The 21,111-nt window shown below is 46.4% G+C and overlaps 1 protein-coding gene across 1 annotated transcript in view; it reads right to left on the bottom strand.

The window, feature by feature from the left end:
- LOC146797022 (NACHT, LRR and PYD domains-containing protein 3-like) overlaps nucleotides 1-21,111 on the bottom strand; it is a 164,856-nt gene that overhangs the window by 131,800 nt on the left and 11,945 nt on the right. Inside the window, exons 2-3 of the mRNA XM_085629613.1 lie at nucleotides 18,706-18,995; nucleotides 2,889-2,930 (exon numbers count right to left, since the gene is read on the bottom strand). Coding sequence (XP_085485739.1) covers nucleotides 2,889-2,930; nucleotides 18,706-18,988 — 325 coding nt within the window. The 5' untranslated portion in view covers nucleotides 18,989-18,995. The remainder of the gene's footprint in view (nucleotides 1-2,888; nucleotides 2,931-18,705; nucleotides 18,996-21,111) is intronic.

The raw sequence follows: 21,111 nt of genomic DNA on the forward strand, positions 1-21,111 counted from the left end.
TTGGTGCTTATTACAAGTATGGCGGTCCCAGGACCACCGTACTCGCAGTGGCAGTCCAACCACTTCCACCCCTGTGGGTCCACCCGCCGTATTCCCAGTGTGACGGTCAGACCGTCACAGGACCGCCACCTCCACTGGGATCCAGGCTTCTGCAGTGGTGAGGAAAAGGGCAGCGATATGCTCGCTGTGCCGATGCAGCAACGTTGAGCATATTCCGACTTGCATCTCCACTGCCCATTTCATGGCAGAGAGCCGGCCATGAAAAGGGTGGCGGAGTTGCAGGTAAGGGGTCCCTAACAGGGCGCCCTGCCAATTCTGGGCATGGCGGTCCCTGCAGGGTGGCACATGTTGTACCCCCCCTGAAATTGCACCCTTGTTCCTGCACGGTGTGGCATGCACCACATGGTGCATGCCACACCATGCAGACACGTGCTGCAGGCAGCGGTCTGCTGTTGAGTCTCTCCTATGAGCCTAACACAGCCTCCACCGTGAGACCGCCGCAGCACCTTCGCCACCCCACCCATCCCGGATTCAACTCTGAATCTGGCAGGAGGGTGCATGCACCACGGGTGTGGCAGTCTCTTGGCAGCGCAGCGGTGGTGGTGTTACAGGAGGGCTTCCAAACTCTTAATCAGGCCCTGTGTTACTAGTCATTAATAGACTTATTACCACAGCTGCACATTTCTAGCTAATGCTTCAACAAGATCAGCATATAGTAAACAATGGTTCCTAGTAGGATTGGGAAAACATCCACGTAGTAATCATTGTTTAAAACATAGAATTGACCAATAGCACATAACAAAATTAGCCATGCTAATTATTTATGGGTATATCATGAAACACCAATACTCCTAAAGCGTGCTCGGTGCTCACATATGAGAGAAAAAGAGCCAAAATAAACAGGTGGTGCATGATACAAGTAAGACAATGGTAAATAAATATTTGTAGGTGCAGGTTGTTCCTTCAGAAGAAAAGAGTCCTTTATAAAATACAGGAAATGTAATAATCAAAAAGTACAGTCCATTTGTCAGACTGGCCTCAATGGTGTTTCGGCCCATTATAAATTAAAGGGTCATCATCGGGACAATGTTTACAACAGTGCTTCTGTAATGAAAGTGGATATATCAAGAGAGGTGTTAATCAATCTGTTGGTTGAGTGGCCATGTTAGAAAAGTGTAGAGATGTATATGCTCACATGCTGTGCCTGTATGTTGCACACTCTCCAAAGGAGAGAAATAAGGGATGGTGTATCAATATAAATATGTAATAAGTTTTGCAATCAAAGGGCCATAACCAAAGGAAAGAAAACATTTCTTACGGTTATTGAAAAGACAGACACTTGGCTAATAAAGGGGGAAAAGTGACCAAAAGGATTCTGGTAAAATTAACAGGTAGTCAGAAAAAAGGGGGTATCATTAGGACATTTGAATTTTGGGAGCTCCACTGAAGACAAGGAAGGGCTCTACCACTTCCTCTTCTTTGTACACAAGGGACCATTTCCCTGCTGTTGCCACTGGTGAATCTGTTTTATGCGAGAAACCTTTGAGCGCTTAAGCGGGCACTCTTTTCTCCAGATCTTGCACCTCGGCCCTTTCATGGAAGCTGAATGTTTGATTGCAAATTGGGAGAGGCGCAAGCTTGGAAGCTGGATAGAATGGAATGCGGTAGTAGTAACTAGCAGCATTGGTTCAGCACATTGAGTTCAAATCCAAAGGTTTCTGTTTTCACTGAGCCAATATCATTGAGTTGGTTAACAAAGCTTCACTCTCAAAAACTTTAGAGAAGGCTGAAATAAAGAGGTGGAGTTGAAGTCTGATAATGACTGACTCCACATCGAAAGGTAGTTGCAAAATCACGCATAGTCGCTGCTGGGGAGCATGTGTTAGTATCATTTATATTAGGTTAAGAGCTAGTTGATGCAGCAGATCTGCTTTCTAGTAGTGCAACTAGTAGTAGGGCCAGTGGTAGGATTGTTGATGTAGTCATGATCACAGTAGCTCCAGTCCTAGCAGTATCAGTAGTTCTTGGTGCACTAATCTTCTAGTAAGACCTGGAGCAGATATAAACCTTGTGATGTTAGTAACAGCTATAAAGCAGCACCAGAAGCAACAGAAAACACAGAGTACAGGGTGAACTGCTGCTGTGTGTATCTATGGAGAGACTATTCATTCTACTGGGGAAAAAACAGCTAGTCACAGCAGTAGATGTAGCAGAAGGTTTGGTACTAATGGAACTTGGGGAGAAGAGTTGGCCTAACGGCTAGGTCGCTCAACCTCGGAACTGGGGGACTGGGTTCGAGTCTTGGTAATGACGCTGAACATCCTGTGATTCTGGGCAAATCACTTAATCTCCCCGTGCCTAACAAAGAATGAATGTGTGTCCTCATGTAACGTAACTGGTGCTATGTAAAGCACTCTGATACCTGATTGGATTCGGGTCAAGTTCGCGCTATATGAAACTCTGCAAAAAAAATCAAAAAACTAAAAAGCCCCAGGATGCCATATAGCGTCGTTTGATCTTTATATATAGAGCAAAATGATGTGCATTTCATCCCTGATTCATCGTGGAACTGGACGTAAAGGGCCTCCCAATGTTAATGCGCTCGTCGATGACCAGGAAGCCAATTACATTTACTCCATGATTTTTCTTGTAGTTGAATTTGCACTCAGTGAACTGACCGGGATCCTAGGACAGGGGTAAAGGCTGACTGGCGGTGGAATGGGTTCATTATCTCACGGTTGAGCTACCAGCAGTGATAACAGACGCGTCTGAAGGTGATTACTGGGGGGCAGCCTCCTTTACCTTTGGTTCCTCGGTGACATTGACCCTTAGAACATTTTCTGAGAATATCGCATGAAGCAGGAAGCTGCTATGAAGAGCTGACTTACCACTGTCTTGGCTCCTGGGGATGAAGTCGCGGCGTACAGATGCTGCAAGAGAAAGGAGGAGAAATTGTGGAAGAAGCTACGACGGAGCAGGCAGGTGGTATTTCAGGTCCATTCCCTAATCTCCCTCCACACTTCTACTTCTTCACACTGGCATTTATTTATTTCATTTATAAAGTTTTATATAGCGCAACCGTGACCCACTAGGGTATCAAAGCGCTTTACAATATACAATTATTAAACATTAGACGGTTGATGTAGTATACAAACATTTGGTATTCGCTATTCAGTACAGAAGCGGTATAGAGTATTATATGGATAGCGTAGGTGACAAGTAGACAACAAAGAATGATCCACGAGGGAATCAGAGCACGTCACAGTGCACAGTTATTATGCTTTAGGAGGTTGAGGTAGAATATATACATTCAGTAATTTCCATTCAATCCAAGAGCGGTAGACAGAAGCACCTGGATATCATAGGCAACTATTAGTCAACATCCAATTAAAGCCTTAGGAAGTAAATGTGTTCATTAGAAGCATTTTTACTTCTTTTTTGAAGGAGGCATTACCCCATGGTTTACCCCACCTCATGAACAGCTGGGGTGACAGAAGTTTCATTAACCTACAGATCAGGAAGCATTGCTTTCACTCATTTTAGGGTGCATGCTACTCCCTCAAAATCAACCACTTCTTGTTCTACAGCAACAGCCACCACATTCGTTGGGCCCGCTTCACAGAACTGAGAAAAATCCTAACTTTAAGACTTTCGGTATTCACAGAACGCATTTAGGAGTCCTAAAGTTAGGACTCCTAACTTCTGTGAATACCAAAATGAGTAAGAGCCTTCTGTGAATACCAAAATGGTAGTAAGTTTAGGATTTTGTCTTAAGTTAGTTCTGTTAATCGGGCCCCTAGAGTATATTTTTGATGCATTTTACCACTACGGTATCCAGCAGCTTCTACCCTACAACAATATTGATTTTTTAAATGAAAGTGCTATTAATTTATATTTAAATATAGTATGTATACCTCGTGATAGCACAAACAATTCACTGAATGTAATTACTAAACTTGGTGGCTGATTAATTTGTTAGTGATCAGCCCATCCTCCACCAGGGCGACGGAGTAAATAACTCTGTCGCCCTGACAGGTGTCAACGGCCAAATTTAGAAACGTCCGTAGGTCCAGCAGCTCTGGCAGGAACCCCGTCATGGTGGTTCCTGTCAATTCACTGGAATTTTAACGCACGGCTTCGACAACATGACAGAGCCATGTGCAAACTTACCAAGTTTCTTTTATATCCAAAAAGAAAATCCCAACATGGGATTTTCTTTTTAGAACAAAAAAAACGCCACATCATAGTGGGAATTATCTTCCATGGTGAGGGGGGGAAGGGGGGTATTGAGCACTTTTCCATGCCCCTTACTGCAGGGTTTTTCCTGACAGTGATGGGCATTGAAAAACGGCTATCTATCTAAATTAGGTTGGTGGACATACAGCCAAGCGTCTGATGGTCCTCACCAGTGGCGGTCCATGCAGGTAACAGCAGTGGGGCCAGGTAGGGGGGATTTCGAGGGATGATGCAGAGGGAAAATTAAATAAATAATTAATTTTCCCTCGCCATCGTCCGTCGGAATCCCTTCCCCCCCCACTCGGCCCGACCGCTGTTACCTGCACAGACCGTGGCTTGTCCTTACTCTGTCAGGTCATCAGAAAAGCTTGACAGCAGTGAAGTAGCTTGTGCCATCGTCAAACTATGGTCTGCACGCATTTTATTTGGGCGATCGGTGTAGGAAGGTGGAATCTGACTACATGGTTGCCCCCACTTTTTTCCTGGTGTTTTGATGGTTTTTGACTTAGTTTGGCTGGGAACCTGCTATTCAGGTCCCCAGCCTATCTGTTTTCTCTTATAAATTGATTCCCAGTAGCTTAGGTACACCACAGATTGGGTTCTGGGGTGCCCTTATAAGTCCCTAGTATATGGTATACTATGTACCCAGGGCATAGGTACCCCAGAGGCCTACCAGGGGCTGTAGCATGTATTATGCCACCCCTGGTAAGCCCTCCAAAATGACACCACAAGTCTGCTACTGCAGACTGGGTAAGGTGGTGCATGCACCTCTTACTCAGATATAGGTTCACTCTATCTCACCTATCATTGCAAATAGAAACATATCAGTCACCACTTTGGCAGGCTGTATCAATCCTGAATGCAGGGTGCTTGGTTTTGTGTCAGAGGGTGCCCATGCATGAGCAGAGCACCTCTGCAGCCTTCGCAATCTCTTCTCCAGGGTTGTCTGTGATGCAGCCGGACCATATACTCTTAAGTGCATTATAACGAAACGGTAAATGCTAACTTTGGACTGGCTGCACGGAAACATGTTGTGTTTGGTGTCAAAAACCTTGGAATCATACCCCCACACTAGTAACTGGTGTGGGAGTATGATCCCACCCTTCTAAAGGGAGAGACATGACAGCACCGGTATACCTGGTACCAGCTAACAGAGCCTTGGCATCACTAAATGGGTGCTGCCAGCCACAGGCACAAGTCAGCCTCCTGCTGCTGACCAAAACTCCAGCAGGGGAGGCCTGGACAATAGGTTTCCTGTCACAGGGAGGTGTTACCACCTCCCATACAGGCCTTAGTGGATTGGGGCTGGGTGGGTGCACTCCAAGAGTGCTTTGAAGTCCTGCACTGGGGGCATATTTGGTGTCCCTGGGCATAGTCCAGTTCAAACCGGTTGCAGGGGCTACCAGCTCCTGCTCTGGCACGAAACTGAACAAAGGAAATGGGTGTAGCCACCCCTCTTTCCAAACCCTCCCATAGGTGGGTCCCCAGAGTTAGTCCAACCCCTTCCTTGGATATAAAGAAGGAACACCTGACTACAGGACTTTAGATTACACCTGGATGAAACTCTGCTACAGAAATCCCAGAACTTCGACGATCTACACGACTAGATGACTGAAGAATCTCTCTTGGAGTAAAGGAGTTACTCCCCTGCTTGGCAGGCACCAAAGACGCATCTGTCTGGTTTGCATCTCCAAAGCTCCCGTCGGACGCAGAAGACATTGCAACACAGGAGGTGGGTTTCCAGACTTCCCAGAGGCTGACCCGAGTCCCCAGCAAAGCTGAGACCCGTAGCCCTCATGGGTACCGTGGAACCGGAACCCCTGGACACTGTGCACATTTGCAAGTGCATCAGGTTCTCGACGTCCTTTGAGGCTGTGCATTGGGTTACTTGTAGCCCAGACCCCGAGCACCTTTTCCACCGAAGATTGCTGGCCTACACTCCACGAGTGTTCCGTGAGCCCGCCCTTTGTGTGTTCGCTGGAGGCTCCTTCGCGATCCCTGGTCCGTCGACTGGTGGGTCCCTGTGAAGGCAACTCTTACTTTAATTGGGCTTCCCTAGTTGCTCCAGATGTGCCCTGACTCTCCTTTGCCGGTCCGCACCGAAGCATCTTTCCTCTGTCCTGCGTGGGTTGCTGTTGCCAAGGCTTGTGGTGTCCAATCCGGGCACTGACGCTGCAGCACTCGACATCCTTCGTGGGACATCTTGAATCCAGCTCCTGATTGTCCTCGACGCCTCCTGGTCCTCGTGGCTGAAGAGTCAAGCTTCCCCTCCTTGCACCTGAAGCACCCGAACCGACATCGGTGGGCATTCATCTATCGTGCCTCTGGTCACTGGCAAGTGACCCAGACTCTGTCCCCTCTGCTTTCAGGTTCTTCACATCTTCGATACAGGCTTGGATCTTTTCGAACACTTCTCATCTTCCCGGCAGCAGCACTTTTCAGCAAGCTGCCATTGAAAACGATGACGCGACCGACACCATTTGACACCTATGCACCCGGCTTCCCTGGGTGAGGTAACACAAGCACTCCGGTGTTGGCCCTAGAACCATCTAAGCCCAAAAGGGTTTGTTCCTAGTCCACTCCTAAGTGTCCTGAAACTTTAAAATTCTAACGCAACTTTCCCCATAGAAGCTAACGGGAGCTCGCGGCTGTGTTCTCACACTGCACACGTCCCCCATGGGTCCCCTGTGTCACTACCTTGGATGGTGCCATGGGGTCCCAGTGATTCTACAGGCTCTAGGCCTTGTGTCTAGTCAAGTTGTGGTTCTTATACCACTCTCTTAATATATGGTTTGGTTCGCCCCTAGGGCCTAACGTATATTGTGCTAATTTACTGTGATATTTGAATTGTATCAGATATGATAGTCAACACCCTAAGGCACTTAGAGATAATTTACCTTACGGGCAATTTCTTCGAGTGCGGAGAAACTGTTCTACAACGGAGGGTTTTGAAACACATACCAAGTTGCTGACTACCAATCTTCTGGAAAGACATTACCCTCAGGGGTTGAGCAGACGCGCCCGCAAGAGAGCTGCTAATAATCATCGTGAGTCTCTTCTAGAGTTTCCAACGCAAAAACCCCTTGCAGAAAGACTCACTTTCGTACACACCTTTAGTACACTCTCAAATCAAGTACAGAAGTGTATCAGACACCATTGGCGCCTACTGAATTCAAGTAAAGACAAGATTCCTCTTCCCTTGTTTGCATTTAAAAGAGGGAGTAACATCAAGGACAATTTGGTCCATACACGCCCTAAGACACCGTTACCCAGACAATTGGGCACGCTCTGGGGCCTACCGGCGGCCACCGGCCACCATCCTTGTGGCGAATGCTCAATCTGTCCGCAAACTTCACACTCAACGACCATCGATATAGGTACCGACAAACCTTGGACTCAGTATTGCTTTACTAATTGCAACAGCAGCAATCTGATCTATTTGATCACTTGTCCGTGTAAAACTAACTATGTCGGGATGACAACTCGAAAGGTCAAGGCACGGATGTTGGAGCACAAAAGCACCTTTAGATGCAAGAAACTCACCACTAAACTCATGAGACATTTTAATGAACATCATGGACCTGAAGAGTTTAAGTGGACAGTTCTTGAAAAACCGATTATACCCTCATCGGTCAGCGACATATCAAGATACTTATTTGTGAAAGAGCAGAAATGGGTGTACAGACTACACAGTGACACTCTAGGTTTAAATGACGATATTCCTTGGGTTAATTTATAGTCAGGCCCAATTGAGTCTTAGAACCCCTCACTGATTTGTCAGTGATAAAGAACACTTGGGGACATCATTTGTATAGAAGGCTCATACCAGGCGTAGTTTTTCATCCCCTTTATTATCCCCTGTTTCAGTGCTTTTTCACTCCGGTGATGATTAAGGTTGTTAAGACTATTACACTGACCCAGTGCTAACCCCTCACCTTTTTCACACATCTAATGATTATTGGAGATTTATACGTATTATTACGTAGACAGTTCCCTTAGACAAGATCTGAAGCCTAGGGTAGCTTCTAATGTAATAAGAATATAAAAAAGAGAACGCCCGATTTATCAATAAAAACTAACCAGGGGCGCTTCAATATACTTTACTGCCTACTAACACAACCTTTTGAATCCATTTCCAAATGCGAATTGGGTGAGATGCGCGTACTACTACCGTTCTTTAATATACCATTAAGACAACAATGCACTTTCAGACCTAACGTTAGGCTTTTACGCGAGATGATCAATAGAACTACAGAGCGAACACGCGTGACGTCACTCTGTAGTTCAGCGGCGCCGCTCTGAGTGTCACTGAGCGCGCACCACTTTTAAACTACAGATGGGACGCGTATGACATCAATTTGTAGTTCGGCGCGGTCGCTCCGTTACCTACAGGAGCACGCGTTTTTTCGAAACCGGATGTAGTTTCATCACAACACGGGGTATTTAAATCTTGACTGTTCGATACTCCGGTGCCTCCTTCCCTGAACTCGGCAGGAGTCCTGAGGTACCGACGGACAGGTCAGTGTATGCAAATCCATGGGAGATGATTTATTGAGCCTAGGACACGTATTTCCAGCAGTTGGTCCTTGTATCCAGCAGGCTTGAAAAAATAGTTTAGGATATATGTTCCAAACATAGTTGCAATTGTGATACTTTTTTCGCCATTGTACAGTAGTGATGTATTTTGACACGGAGTGAATGTCAAACAAGTTAAATCTGTGATTAAGATCGTAGCTGAGTCCATTAGGCCATAATACAATACAACCTATAGGTGAGCCATGAGGATTGAGTACTACATAAGAGGCGCATAGCGAGGAGAGTTTGTGACTGCGCTTCCTTCGTATAACATTAGTAGGCTCGATCAAAATGGGTCTATGACATCCAACAGGATTTTGTTCTTAGGATAAAGAGGGTGAAGCTGAGAAGTATAATTAGGTATTCTACTTCAATGGACCCTATACTTTGGATGGGGTTTCCTTGGCTGTTCAAGCCTGAGCTTGGCTGAAGAGCCCACTCTTTTTCTTTTATTTTCCCCTGTTTCACTGTAGAGCGGGGCCTCATCTATACCCGAGGAAGGTTCCTGGGAGGTGAGGTTTGGACCTTGAATCATCAGGGTAAGCTGACACATCTGAGTAATTAAGGACGTATTAGTATGCCTGTTGTTCTCTGATGTCCTACACAGCACAATGTATGATAATTGGTTTATCTCCTTGTAGGTGATGATTGCATCCTGCATATGAAGGCTTCGCACCAGGCGAGGTTGTATGGTTTCTTACAGTTTTGAGAATTTCTCTTTAATTATTATGCAGTAGCTTTGTTTTTGGTCCTGATGAAAGCCTGGATCACTTCCACTTAGGCTGAAACATGTTGACCTCAGAGAAGGAGTCATAGAGCTCTACTATGAAGCAATAGCAGGAGCCAGATCTAACTCCTTCAGGTTTTAATAGGTGTGAGGAAAGAGACATTGCTCCTACATCTTTTCTCATAATCTTTTTATTCCTCATCGCACTGCACCACATAGTTTTTTCATGGTTTTTCTATGTTATTTTGCATATTTGTTGGCATGAATTGTTTGCCTTGGTGGGGAATGGCATCCACTGAGAGCACTTGAGCTCGCCACGGAGGAGACCCTTACGTTCTAACGGTCATCCCCAAGGACGTGGCAGATTACCACGTGATAACAATGACTTACAGGGCTTGACAATTTAGCTCTATCACTTGATATAATTTGATGGCAATCATGCTCAGCTCGGATTGCCAGGGATAACACTACGCCTTCAGTTTGCAGACACATCACTTACTGTGCCTTTGTTAGACCCCCGGTCCCTTTGTATAGTTATATTTGAATTGTAGCCTGTGGTCTCCTTTCATTTAGCCATTCAAGAGATTATAGACTGGTAAAACAAGCTGCTTTACATTCCTTCAAGACTTAGCCTGAAGGCTGCTCTCCAAAGCTACCACTAGGATAGCTTTCAATAAAGGTTGTCTTTAACATATCATCCATAAGGGGTAGTTTGGACTGGTGCAAGGTGCCCACTAGAACTAGTGCACAGCATATACCAGGCCACCTTCGCACAATCGGATCATAGTCTTGGCAGGGAGGGAACTTAGTCGGTGTTCGAAGGAGTTACCTTTTTGCCAAGAAATAAATCGGCCCCTTAGTCTGATTTTCTAACCATGAATTCCGATTAATTAAATAAAATAATGGTCCTTATCCTAACTCTATTACTAACACTACCTTTTAATTAGTTAAAATGTAAAAAACAAAAATAATTTTTCTTGAATCTAAACCTAATAGCCTACCCTTAATCCTTATTTTATTCAAATTAAATGAAATTAATTAAATGATGATCTTTTACCAAACCATATTACTAATAATAATCTGTTCCATAATGTATTTAATTAAATAACATTACAATAAATGAATTAAATTAGGTTATAACAGACCAAAATAACTCAATCTACCCTAGCTATTAACTTATTTAAAACAAAGTACAAACTATAACCCTTTCCATAATTCTTTTAATTCTTTTAAATTAATTTACAAAATGTCTAAGCGTTAATTTAAATAACCATTTGCTATACCAAATTGCATTATATACTTGGACAATATATTTATTTTCAATAAAGCATTTTAATGTACATTAAGCAACATTTCAAACCATTGTCTTTTTTAATAATTGATATGAAATTAGCCCCTGGCTTGAAATTGCAATAAATACTATTCCGCTTACCTTCAATGGTGTTGGGGCTGCTCTGCATTAGTAATCTCTGTGGTGCCCACATCAGTTTGTTGCTGTTGATCTAGTGAGCATTAATTTACTCTGTTAAACCTGACCTCCTAGGCGTGGTATTCCCCATGGCTTTTGCTTTCATCCCCTGTTTTTGCTGAACTTGTTTGTTTGGGCTTTAGGACTCGGTGTGCGTTGTCCCTGCTAACCAACGGTAAAGGGTTTGTGCTCTCCCCTAAAACATGGTGACCTCGTTGGCTCATTTATTGTACACGTAAGTCTCTAATAAATGGCCTCATATGTACCCAGGGCCTGTAAATCAAATTCTACTGGTGGGCAGCACGCTCATTGTGCCACCCACTAAAGGAGCTTTTAAAAAACATGTCTCAGGCCTTCCACTGCAGCCTGCAACAGTTTCAGACGCGACTGGGCAAACGTAACCCTTTGTCAGGCCTAAACCTTCCTTTTTAATACGTGTAAGTCACAGCTAAGTTAGGCCCTAAAAGCACATAGTGCAGGGTGCATGGTATTTTAAAAATAGGACATGTAAGTTTAAGCGTTACGTGTCTGGACAGTAAAAAACTCCTAGGGTCATTTTTCACTGTTGTAAGGCTATCTCTACCATAGGCTAACACTGGGTAACGTTATTGCACATAATAAGTGCTAACTTCAGTTTGGGACCAGATAAAGAAATGCTGCTTACACTCAAATGAATTGCTATTTAAATTCTTCTTTAGTGGTAAAGTCGGATTTTAAGTTACTATTTTGAAAATGCCAATATTAGAATGTTAATTATTTTCTGCCTACACAAAATATATGCCTTTCTCCCAGGGTCCATGGTCACAGGACTCTGAATGGCTCTGCTGTTGTGGGCTATGTATATTTCTTCCAGACGTAGGAACAAAGAAGGCCCAGGTGAGAGGGGAGTGGGTCTTCCTGACAGGATGACCGGGGAGGAGCTTTGATTGCACTGCAAATGACCCTGCCTGCAGCACACATAAAGGAACCTGAGACCAGGTCTATGCTATACTGCGTTGGAAAATGGCCTTTACAACGCAGACTTACGCAAGCGTGACGTTTCCCCGCAAGCTGAACAGGGCTTGCCTTAACCACGCATATGCCTTAACCACGTATATTCCTCAACTACACATATGCAGTCGGCGTTCTAGCTGTCTAAGTGGGCAGGGAGACGAACTGCAAGGATTGCTGCAGGAAGGACCGTGACTCGGCGAGGTAAGTTGTGCTGGGGACGGGTAGGTTTTAGGGGAGAGGGTCTGTTTTAGGGATCAGGGCAGGAGGGAAGGTCCGGTTTTCAGGGCAGGGGGTAGTTTTTAGGGCTCAGGGTCGGGAGGCTTGGTAGTTTATTTAATGGGGTCAGGGTTTTAGGCCTCAGGGCAGTGGAAAGGGTAGTAGAAAGGGTAGTGGTAGTTTTAAGGACAGCACGGGGGTAAGATTTAGGGCTCATTGCGGGGGGCTGTGGTCAGGATAGTTTTTGGTAGGGAACAGGGTTTTAGGCCTGAGGGCGGGGGGAAGGGGTAGTTTTAAGGACAGGGTGGGCAGGTTTTAGGACTCAGGGTGGGGGTAAGGTAGGGGGATAGGATTTTAGGGCTTGGGCAGGGAGGGGCAGTCGGGGTAGTGGTAATCTTTACCACGCACATCCCTTTACCAATCATACCTTTTCCTCAACATTGCTTGGTAAAGGCGTGCGTGGTAAAAGCATACATGATAAAGGAATGCATGGTTTAGACACATTCGTGGGTAGGATGGCATTGTAGAGACATGCGTGGTTCAGTCATACGTGTCTCTCTCATACAACCTGCTGCGTTGCTCCAGAAGTTAGTATATTTAGCCCCACCTTTCACCCCCCTTGCTCGTATACAGTGATCACACTCTCCTCACTTGCTTCATTCCTTTTGGCTCTTGCACCAGGTATGATCTCCTAAACCTTGTTGTCTTCCTCCCAGCATTGGAGTCATGCTAGGCTGTACTTTGAGCATCTTATGTTTTACCTGGGACTTAAGCTCCTGGGTCCTTTTGAAATTCTTGTTTGTTGCTACAGCCCTTACTATGCCTGACAAGCATGCAGATTTTACACAAAACTGAGTAGGAGTAAATGTATATTTTCTATAAACTTTTTCTGTTCCGGATTTCTACCTTTCAATAGATTGCCCATGATTTTTTACCCTCACGTCTCTCTTTCATGCAACCTTTATTCTTAAAACATGGTATTTGTTTACATGTCATTAGATATTCAATCAAAACAATAATTTTAACTGTATTTTGTGATTATCTAAATATATGTTTACTGCTGCGGTTATTGTCTTATTTTTAGTTTATTGTAACTGTGTTTGCAGCTCTGGATAATAGGATCAATAAAACACCTTCCCTCCCCCCTCCCCTTTCCCTTCCTCCTTCCCTTCCCTCCCTTCACATTTGCCTCATTTGTGCTGCACTCTGATCCTGAGAGGGCATGGTTTGGATGTATACTCAGTGCTCCCTTGTGTCTGGACAAGGCTTTGTCTCGCTGATGAGCTCTAATGAGAGTGAAACACGTGTCAGGAGATGTTTGTCTTCCTTCCTGGTTGGCTTGGGTGGTATTTTACCAACCTAAAGCTGTAAAACTGTGCTCTGAACAGCACAATGCTTTTGCCAGTCGTTGGCTTGGCGTGTATAGCAGTTGCTAATCCTGTGCTTAAAGACATTGCTTAAAAAAAATTGCAAAAGGCTTTGTCACTAGGGCTTATCCTATGCTTTCACATTCTGCTAGACAATCAAGCATTTGAGGGTGTCAGAGTTAGGGCATGCTTTGGACTTTGGCTGAGAGGGTACTTTGTTGCAACAGCGACGGAGTACCCTCGCCACCAAAGCGAAGTTCCATCCCCTCTTGTTTAGAGTTAGGCGTAACTTCAGTATGTAGACGGTAGAGCGTACTCCGTCTCCGCCACTGACATACACCTCCAATGGCCCGATGGAGTAATGGGCGTCGGAGATTTGGCCATGTGTTTGATCACCCTATTTAGAGTGGGCAGTTTTCACTGTCCATACCGGGCAGTAACAGGCAGTGAAAACTGCAAAATGACCCCCAAGCGTGAGGGAGTCTGGGGTGTCACTGTTTTTTTTTCAAAAAGAAAATCCAGCTTTGGGATTTTCATTTTGAAAATAAACAAATATTGAATATTTGACATACGGCTCCATCATGTTGACATAGCCATCCTTCAAACTTTCGATGCTTTTATAGTAACCTCCGCGGCGGCTATTCCTGGAAATGCCAGAATTGAACGCTTGGCTTGGTTCTAATGGCACAGCACAGAATACCTGATGAGCCGTAGTAAGGGCGAAACAGTCCTGGATTGCTTGTGTACCAGTTGGCCGGTCTACAGTAGGTAGTTGCATAGTCCCATCATCGCTGATCGTGATTTTCGGGGATGGGGGGGGGCGGGGAGAGTTAGGGTTGGTTGCCCTCTACTGGGGTTGTCCAGAAGGTCCACTGGTGCGTGTCCCCCATGTCCAAGAGAGGCTGGCACCCAATAGTGAGTCTTCAGGTTCACCTCTAATCTCAAGCCATTCCCAGACATCCTCTGGTCGCTCAAAGAAGTGGGCCATCCCTTGGTGTAGGGCTTTGAGCTTTGCTGGGTACTGGAGTATATACCTACGGATGAGAGCCCTCAACTTCTGCTTGACGCTGAGATATGATTTACTTCGCTCCTGCACTTGCTTTGTGTAGTCTGGGTAGATGGTTATTTTGGCACTACCAAACTGGAGGACCGACCACTTCCTCGCCCCTCAAAGGATATAGTCTCTGTCTCTGTAGTTCAATATCTTGGTAATGAGAGCCATAGGAGGTGCCCCCGGGTGCGAGGACGGCACAGGGCCCTGTGCTCCCTTTCCATGACGAACAGTTCGTAGAGGTCTTCTGGTCTAAGTTCTGTCCTCACCCGGTTCTCCAGAAATTGCTCCATAGAGAGCCCTTCCTATTTCTCTGGGAAGCCCAAGAGTCTTATGTTACTTCAGCGAGAGTGGCCTTCTGCGTCTTCGGGCCGCTGCTCCAGGTCTGCTGTGATGGTGTTCATTTGAGCAACTTGGTGCTTCAGCGACTTTACCTTCCCCTGTATTTTGGTGATATTACCTTCCACTGATATGACTTTATCAGCTACCTTCCGTAGGTCTGCACGAAGGAGGTTGAGGTCGATAGAGACGGTTTTGATTTTATGTCCAAGGCTGTGCAAGATCCCTGATGGCTGCCAAAAGTTCTTCTCTGGTTGGTTCAGAATCACCCTCTGGTTCATCAGCAGCATTTTGTGTGTCAGACTGCCGCATAATGCTTTGTGTAGGTTGGTGCGGGGTAGTGTATTGTGTTATGGTGTTGGTCGCCTGAGTTCTCGCCGCCTTGTCCTTCCTCATGACTGCAGGCGCCCTTTGGGCCCGTGCAACAGGGCACTAGGTTGCTAGCTGTAGATTTGGTGCCATCCCACCACCTCAAGTCCTAATGTTCGGCCCAAGGACCCCCACACGCTGGCCCCCGGCAAGCAGATGAGTGGTGGCAAAGATGAATTCCACAGCCCAACCTCAAGAATCTGTATGGGACCACACATATCTAAACGCCAAGGCCAGAGGACAGTCGGGGGCCACTGCGACCGATCCCAACCTCAGAGATGAAGCAGTGCGTAGGGTGGAATCAGACCTCTGCAGAGCACGCAGTGCAGGCCCAGGATGATGTATGGCAAGTTATTGCAGGGCCATTCACTCTCTATACCAGTAGTCCTGGTCTGAGGTGTCTGAGGGAGCAAGCACTCACCATGTGCCCTCTGTGGTCGCCAGTCACACAGCGAGGCCCAGGGGTACAGTCAAACACTCCCCATGCCCCCGCCGGTTGCCGGTGTGCCCACTGCTCTGGCTGATGTGAAATGTCTCCGTAGGCCAGTTCCTAGGCTGGCCACTTCCTTAACTGAATTATTAGGTCCTCCTGGAGGGCCCCTGTGGGCAGGCTCAGCAGTCTTGTGCAGATTCTCTGCTCTTCCCCTGAGGGTCCCCTCCTGGGAGCCCCCGGTTTGAGCACTCTTCTGATGCGGCCTGGGGCCCGACCACTAAACAGGATCCGGGTTGGGCGAATCCCATGCTGAGCCATCTCACCTCCTCCCCGGGCTCATGCCACTTACGGGGACAGTGATCAGAGTCTACAGGGAAACAGGCATCCAACAGGTTCCTGCCCTCTCATTGTTGGCATTTGCAGTCCAAGGCCCCACCGGGCTTCCATGATTACTTGAGACCGCGGCTCCGCCTCTCGCTGCTGGCCTCACTATGCAGCCACTCATTCCACTTAGGTTGAACAGCTCAGGACTCCATCTGAGGATTGCAAGCCCAACACCCAGCCGGACTCGGGTATCGGCAGACGTCCACTGCAGCGAGAGAGCCACAACCTGCTGCTACGGGACAGGATTTTGCAAGAGATTGATAGGATTCTTATGTAAGACTGGCCGGAAGTTCAATGGCTCAAGTACTACCTCCCATGTTGCTTGGCACCGCCCCCTATCCATCACTGTTTTATACACTTCAGTGTGACACCCTAAGTAGGATGGCTATGTCCAGAAATGAGTCTCTTGCACAGTGTGCCACTGGAACCAAGCTATACCAGGCTGATGAGCCCTAATAAAGATGAAACCAGTCCTTGGTTGCTTGTGTTCCAATTGTGGGAGGACCTGGCCTGGCAGTTTGGGCAGGATGTTCCCAGTGAAGCCGGGTCAAGGCTGATTTGCATTTGAGTGGGCAACAACTGAGCTGGCATATTGTGAACAATAACAATGAACTGGGATGCAGCCCTGAGTAATTACCAGTGGCTTAGAATAATTCCATCGCTTTCTTATATGCCGAGCCTGGGCAGTGCATGCGTTGCTCTGCAAAGCATGCTGTATTGTGGTATGGAGTTGAAGCTCCGCCCACTCTCCGCCCATATTTTTCATTGGTTTGTGTGATTGTCCTTTGGAGATTGTGGCTTTTCATTGGTCAGAAGGCTTAGTAGTCCCTCCTTAGTACTGCCTTGTCTCAATTTGTAACCTCCCATGACGACACTCCCTGTTACATGTGTCGGTACTCGGTAGGCTTTAATTGCAGTCTCAGAGCACTATTTGGCTAAATAATTTTCTGCTCTTGCAGGCAGGGTAAGCTCTCTTGCAACACTTTTGTTTTTTTTATTTCAAAATGGCGGCCACGCCACTTTACTTACATGGCTCTGTAAAGAACGGGGTGCCGTCGACATTATCGGGACTGTTCCCATGAGGCACAGGGTCAGACTGATTTGCATATGGCCATGTCTGAACTGGGGTGGCAGAGAGGGCCAAAGAACGGTGATGGATCAAACCCAGATCTGTTGACTGGGTGTGAGTGTTTGATTGGTTCTGATGCTCCGTCCATCACCACCCCCTTTTGTACCGACATTATCGTGAAAGCACGTCATGTGGCGCGTTTTACAAAAAAAGCATTTCTTTGTCAATCTGACAGACAAATGCTTTTTTGTGCACCCATTCAAAAAAGGGAAACACGCTGGGAGACCAGAAAAAAGGAAAGAAAACAGAAGGAAAACTTTACTGATGCTCTCCCGGCTCAGCAGGGGAGCCGACACTATAATATTCATTGCACTATGGAAACTCACCCCATAATGCTTCGCAGGGCCCTTTATTCAAAATGCATTTTTGCCCAAAATTCAGCCTGTGGTGGTCTTAGTATGATGGGACCACCACAAAATCTTCCGTGCAGCATGATTTTCCTTTTCAGGTCATCATCTGGGTCCTCACCTTAAGTTGGGGTGGGCCCAAAAATAATCACCTTTCCCACTGCCAGATGAATTTTAAATCCACTCTCCCATAGTAGGAGCTAATGCCTTGCAGCTGGGAGGATGTGCTTAAGGTAACTTTTTGGCAGTCTTACAAGGCCTAAGGGAAGTGTAAAGCTTTATTAATGAGATTTTGTTTTCTAGGGGGTGATTGTATAGTTATGGACTATTGCTTTTTACTAGCTGGTGAAATCAAATGAATGCGTTCAGTTGCTGCAGGTGACACATAAATGTGCGACTGATTGCATTTCCAATGCTTGTTTATACTCAGGAGTCTGTAACACTTTTCTAGTGTGGTTCTCCGGTATTCCACAAAATACCCTCACAACAGGGTTTTTCATAGTTCAAGTGATTTCACTTTGTTCATGCCATCAGGGTTAAATATCACATGAGGTCACTTCCTGAGGTGTCACAAAGGTCAAAGTTTTATTGCTTCCTGTAAAGTGTGATAACATTTCAGCTACCTCTGATTGTTTCATGAATCTCCCTCTTTTCCTTCCTTACTCTCAATAGGTCATAGTTACCTTTTAGCACCTCTCCTTCTCACATGTATTTACTGAGCTAGGTTGGTCTTGCATTTTGTGGCCTGTCTTTTAAGTCCTAGAGGTTTTAATTTACTTTGCATTGGCCTGCAGTTCTCATGTTATGTTGACTCTTTCTTTACTTCTACTTCAGGTCCATCTCTGCAGCTTTTGTCTCTCTCTTGCCTTGTATTGTCCTGCTGGTCTTGGGTCCAGCTTGTTCTTTCTTGCCTTCACTTTAGGCATGTCCATATAGTTTTGAAAGGCCTCCCTCACCTTGAACTGTGAACCATGTCATATTATTCTTCATGCCCCAGTTTCGGCTCAAGTTGCCCAGTTCTTTACCTTGCATATGGCGTCCATTCCTCCCACCCAGTAGGGTCTTGCTTACCTTGTAGCTTCCGCTCCAGGTCGGAAGCCAGCTCCCGTTTGTTGATGAGCTGCAGCACCGCGCTTGTGGTCCTTGTGGCCTGGCCTTCACCAAAGTAGTCAAGTAGCAAGTCAGCTGTACTGAGGGGGTCTGCCTTTTCCAGAAGGCTCAGGGGTATGTGCTTCTTACTGTCGCTCGACTGGGTCTCTTGCAGCTTCCGCTTGAACCGTTTAAACTCCACCTCAAGCAGGTCTTCCAGTATCTGGGTTAGGAGCTCCCGGGAGGTCATCGCCATTATGACCATCCATCAGCTGTGAAAGAGAGAGAGTGGGATGAGAGAGAGAGGAAGAAAGAGACAGAGAAAGAGATAAATTCAGTACTTTTTTATCAATTCCCAAAGGCTAGTGTAACAAAGGCCTAAGCTACTAGTATCAATTGCTCCTCTCTACACACCCATCAGTAGCGTATGGTCAGTCGGCTTGCAACGGATTCACCAACAAACCTTTAAATGTTAGAGGCAGGAGGCAGAGCCTCTGATCTTCAGGGCCCCGGGCTCTGGAATAGTTAGAACCTCAGCATCAAAGCCCAACCCAACCCCTTGCATTTCAGGAAACTCCTGAAAACAGAGCTCTTTAGGAAAATGTTCTGTTCTAAGGTGCAGGGGTGAAGAATACTGTATTTTGGAATAGACAAGAACTGAGGCATTCACCGTCCAATCAGGGGTCACCTGTCCCACACAAAGGGCTCCCACAGCTAACGACAGGTCTGTGGGGATTCAGTGCACAACACGCCTGTCCCCATCATTATTGCCTTCCAACTGGAGGCGCTATCTGTGCCCAAGCGACTTTGCGGCGCTTTAGTTCGCCCTGTAGGAGTCCCTGTTTAGTTGCTTCACCAGGTAGGACCCGCTTTCCCTCCTGCCATGGTTCCTTTAGATTGGCCGGACTCACTCCTGAATCCTTTGTGCAGCTGGACTGGACATCGTTGCTTGCTTTTGCCACCTTTTGGGTCACAAACTAGTTGAGCTGATATTTGCTTCCTCTCACTGTGTGTTACCGGCTACCCTGCAAGTGCCTGCATTAAGAATAACTGTGATTGCACCACATTTATAAGAAATGCTAACAAAGAGTGTTAAAGAAAATCCTGAATTTTGGAATACAGCTCACTTGTGATTGGATTCTTGAGTGCCCTTCCCTCGGGTGGCAAGTTTCAGGCTTTATCAGACTGATGCCTGCAGTGGTTACAAGGCAATACGTGGTGTATTACAACAGCGACAAATAAAAAATGTGAGAAAAAGAAAAGAGTGAGAGGGGAACAGTCGGGAGAGAGAATAGGCCCTCGGCTCTGGGGCTGGCACAGAGGCAGGCCCAGTCTTAAAGTCAGTTTCTCCTGGCCCCTTCCTTTTCCAATGATTGTTAGTTGTAGCTTGAGACCACTCCAACATGGCGGCATTTGGATGCCTCCACTTTGTTCTACTGCTCACTTCCTCCATCTCCTTTTTCCAGCACAACAGAGATCTAGCCGAGTTTTGGCCGCATATGTCGAGGCTTGGAGGACTGCTTCAGGCCGCAGCTGACAGCACACTCTTCAGACCCAGGAAGCTGGAGAGAGCCGGCAAAAAGTGTCATTTTATGGATTTTGAGGGCCCCTTTACAGAACAAATGTCCATTTCATCACCCATTTCCTGCAAACGCCAAACAATACTGAATGATATGTTAAATTCTAGCAGGGTCAGACGACAACAGCGGACATGTGTTTCCCGGGACCCCAATTATCCTTAAGATGACACAGAGGCAGTGGTAGCAGTAGGCAGACAAGGAGAGGGATTCAAAAACAGAATAGACACATCAAATAGAGAGGAAGTTCACTTAACCAGGGGGGCCTTAGAAGGTGGGGGCTCTGAGCAATTGCCCACTTTGCATTGCCTTAAAAAGTCTTTGCTGGTACATTTATCAAGGTGAACAGCACTGCACATTTTGTAAGGGGGTAAAGGGGGATCCCCCAGGTTTATTCTTGGCCTGGAACTGGCATTTATGCTTTGCAAGGGGGTGCGTTACTAGGGCGTGGGAAAGGATGCGGTAGTAGGGTACTGTCATTAACTCCAACACGCTTCCTTATATAACTGGACGCAAAATGTGCCTTTACTATTCATGCATTAACTGGGGCAAATCCTGTCTCTACCCAGTAGCGGCTTGGCAGCCCAGTGAGGGGTGGGAATGCCCAATAGCCAGGGAGGAAAGGGGCTTCACATACCTGGGACTCTATGTAACCACGGATCAGAAGCTATTCTATGACTAAAAACTAGGGAGGTCCTGGTGGGCCGCAGAGAAGACGCGGGTCACTGGCGCTGGCTGCCACTGTCCTTAATGGGCAGGGCGGTTCTTTGTAGGATGGTACACTTGCCTAAGTTCCTCCATGCCCTGCAGA

This window comes from Triturus cristatus, chromosome 10, assembly GCF_964204655.1.
Source record: "Triturus cristatus chromosome 10, aTriCri1.1, whole genome shotgun sequence".
Classification (NCBI taxonomy): domain Eukaryota; kingdom Metazoa; phylum Chordata; class Amphibia; order Caudata; family Salamandridae; genus Triturus; species Triturus cristatus.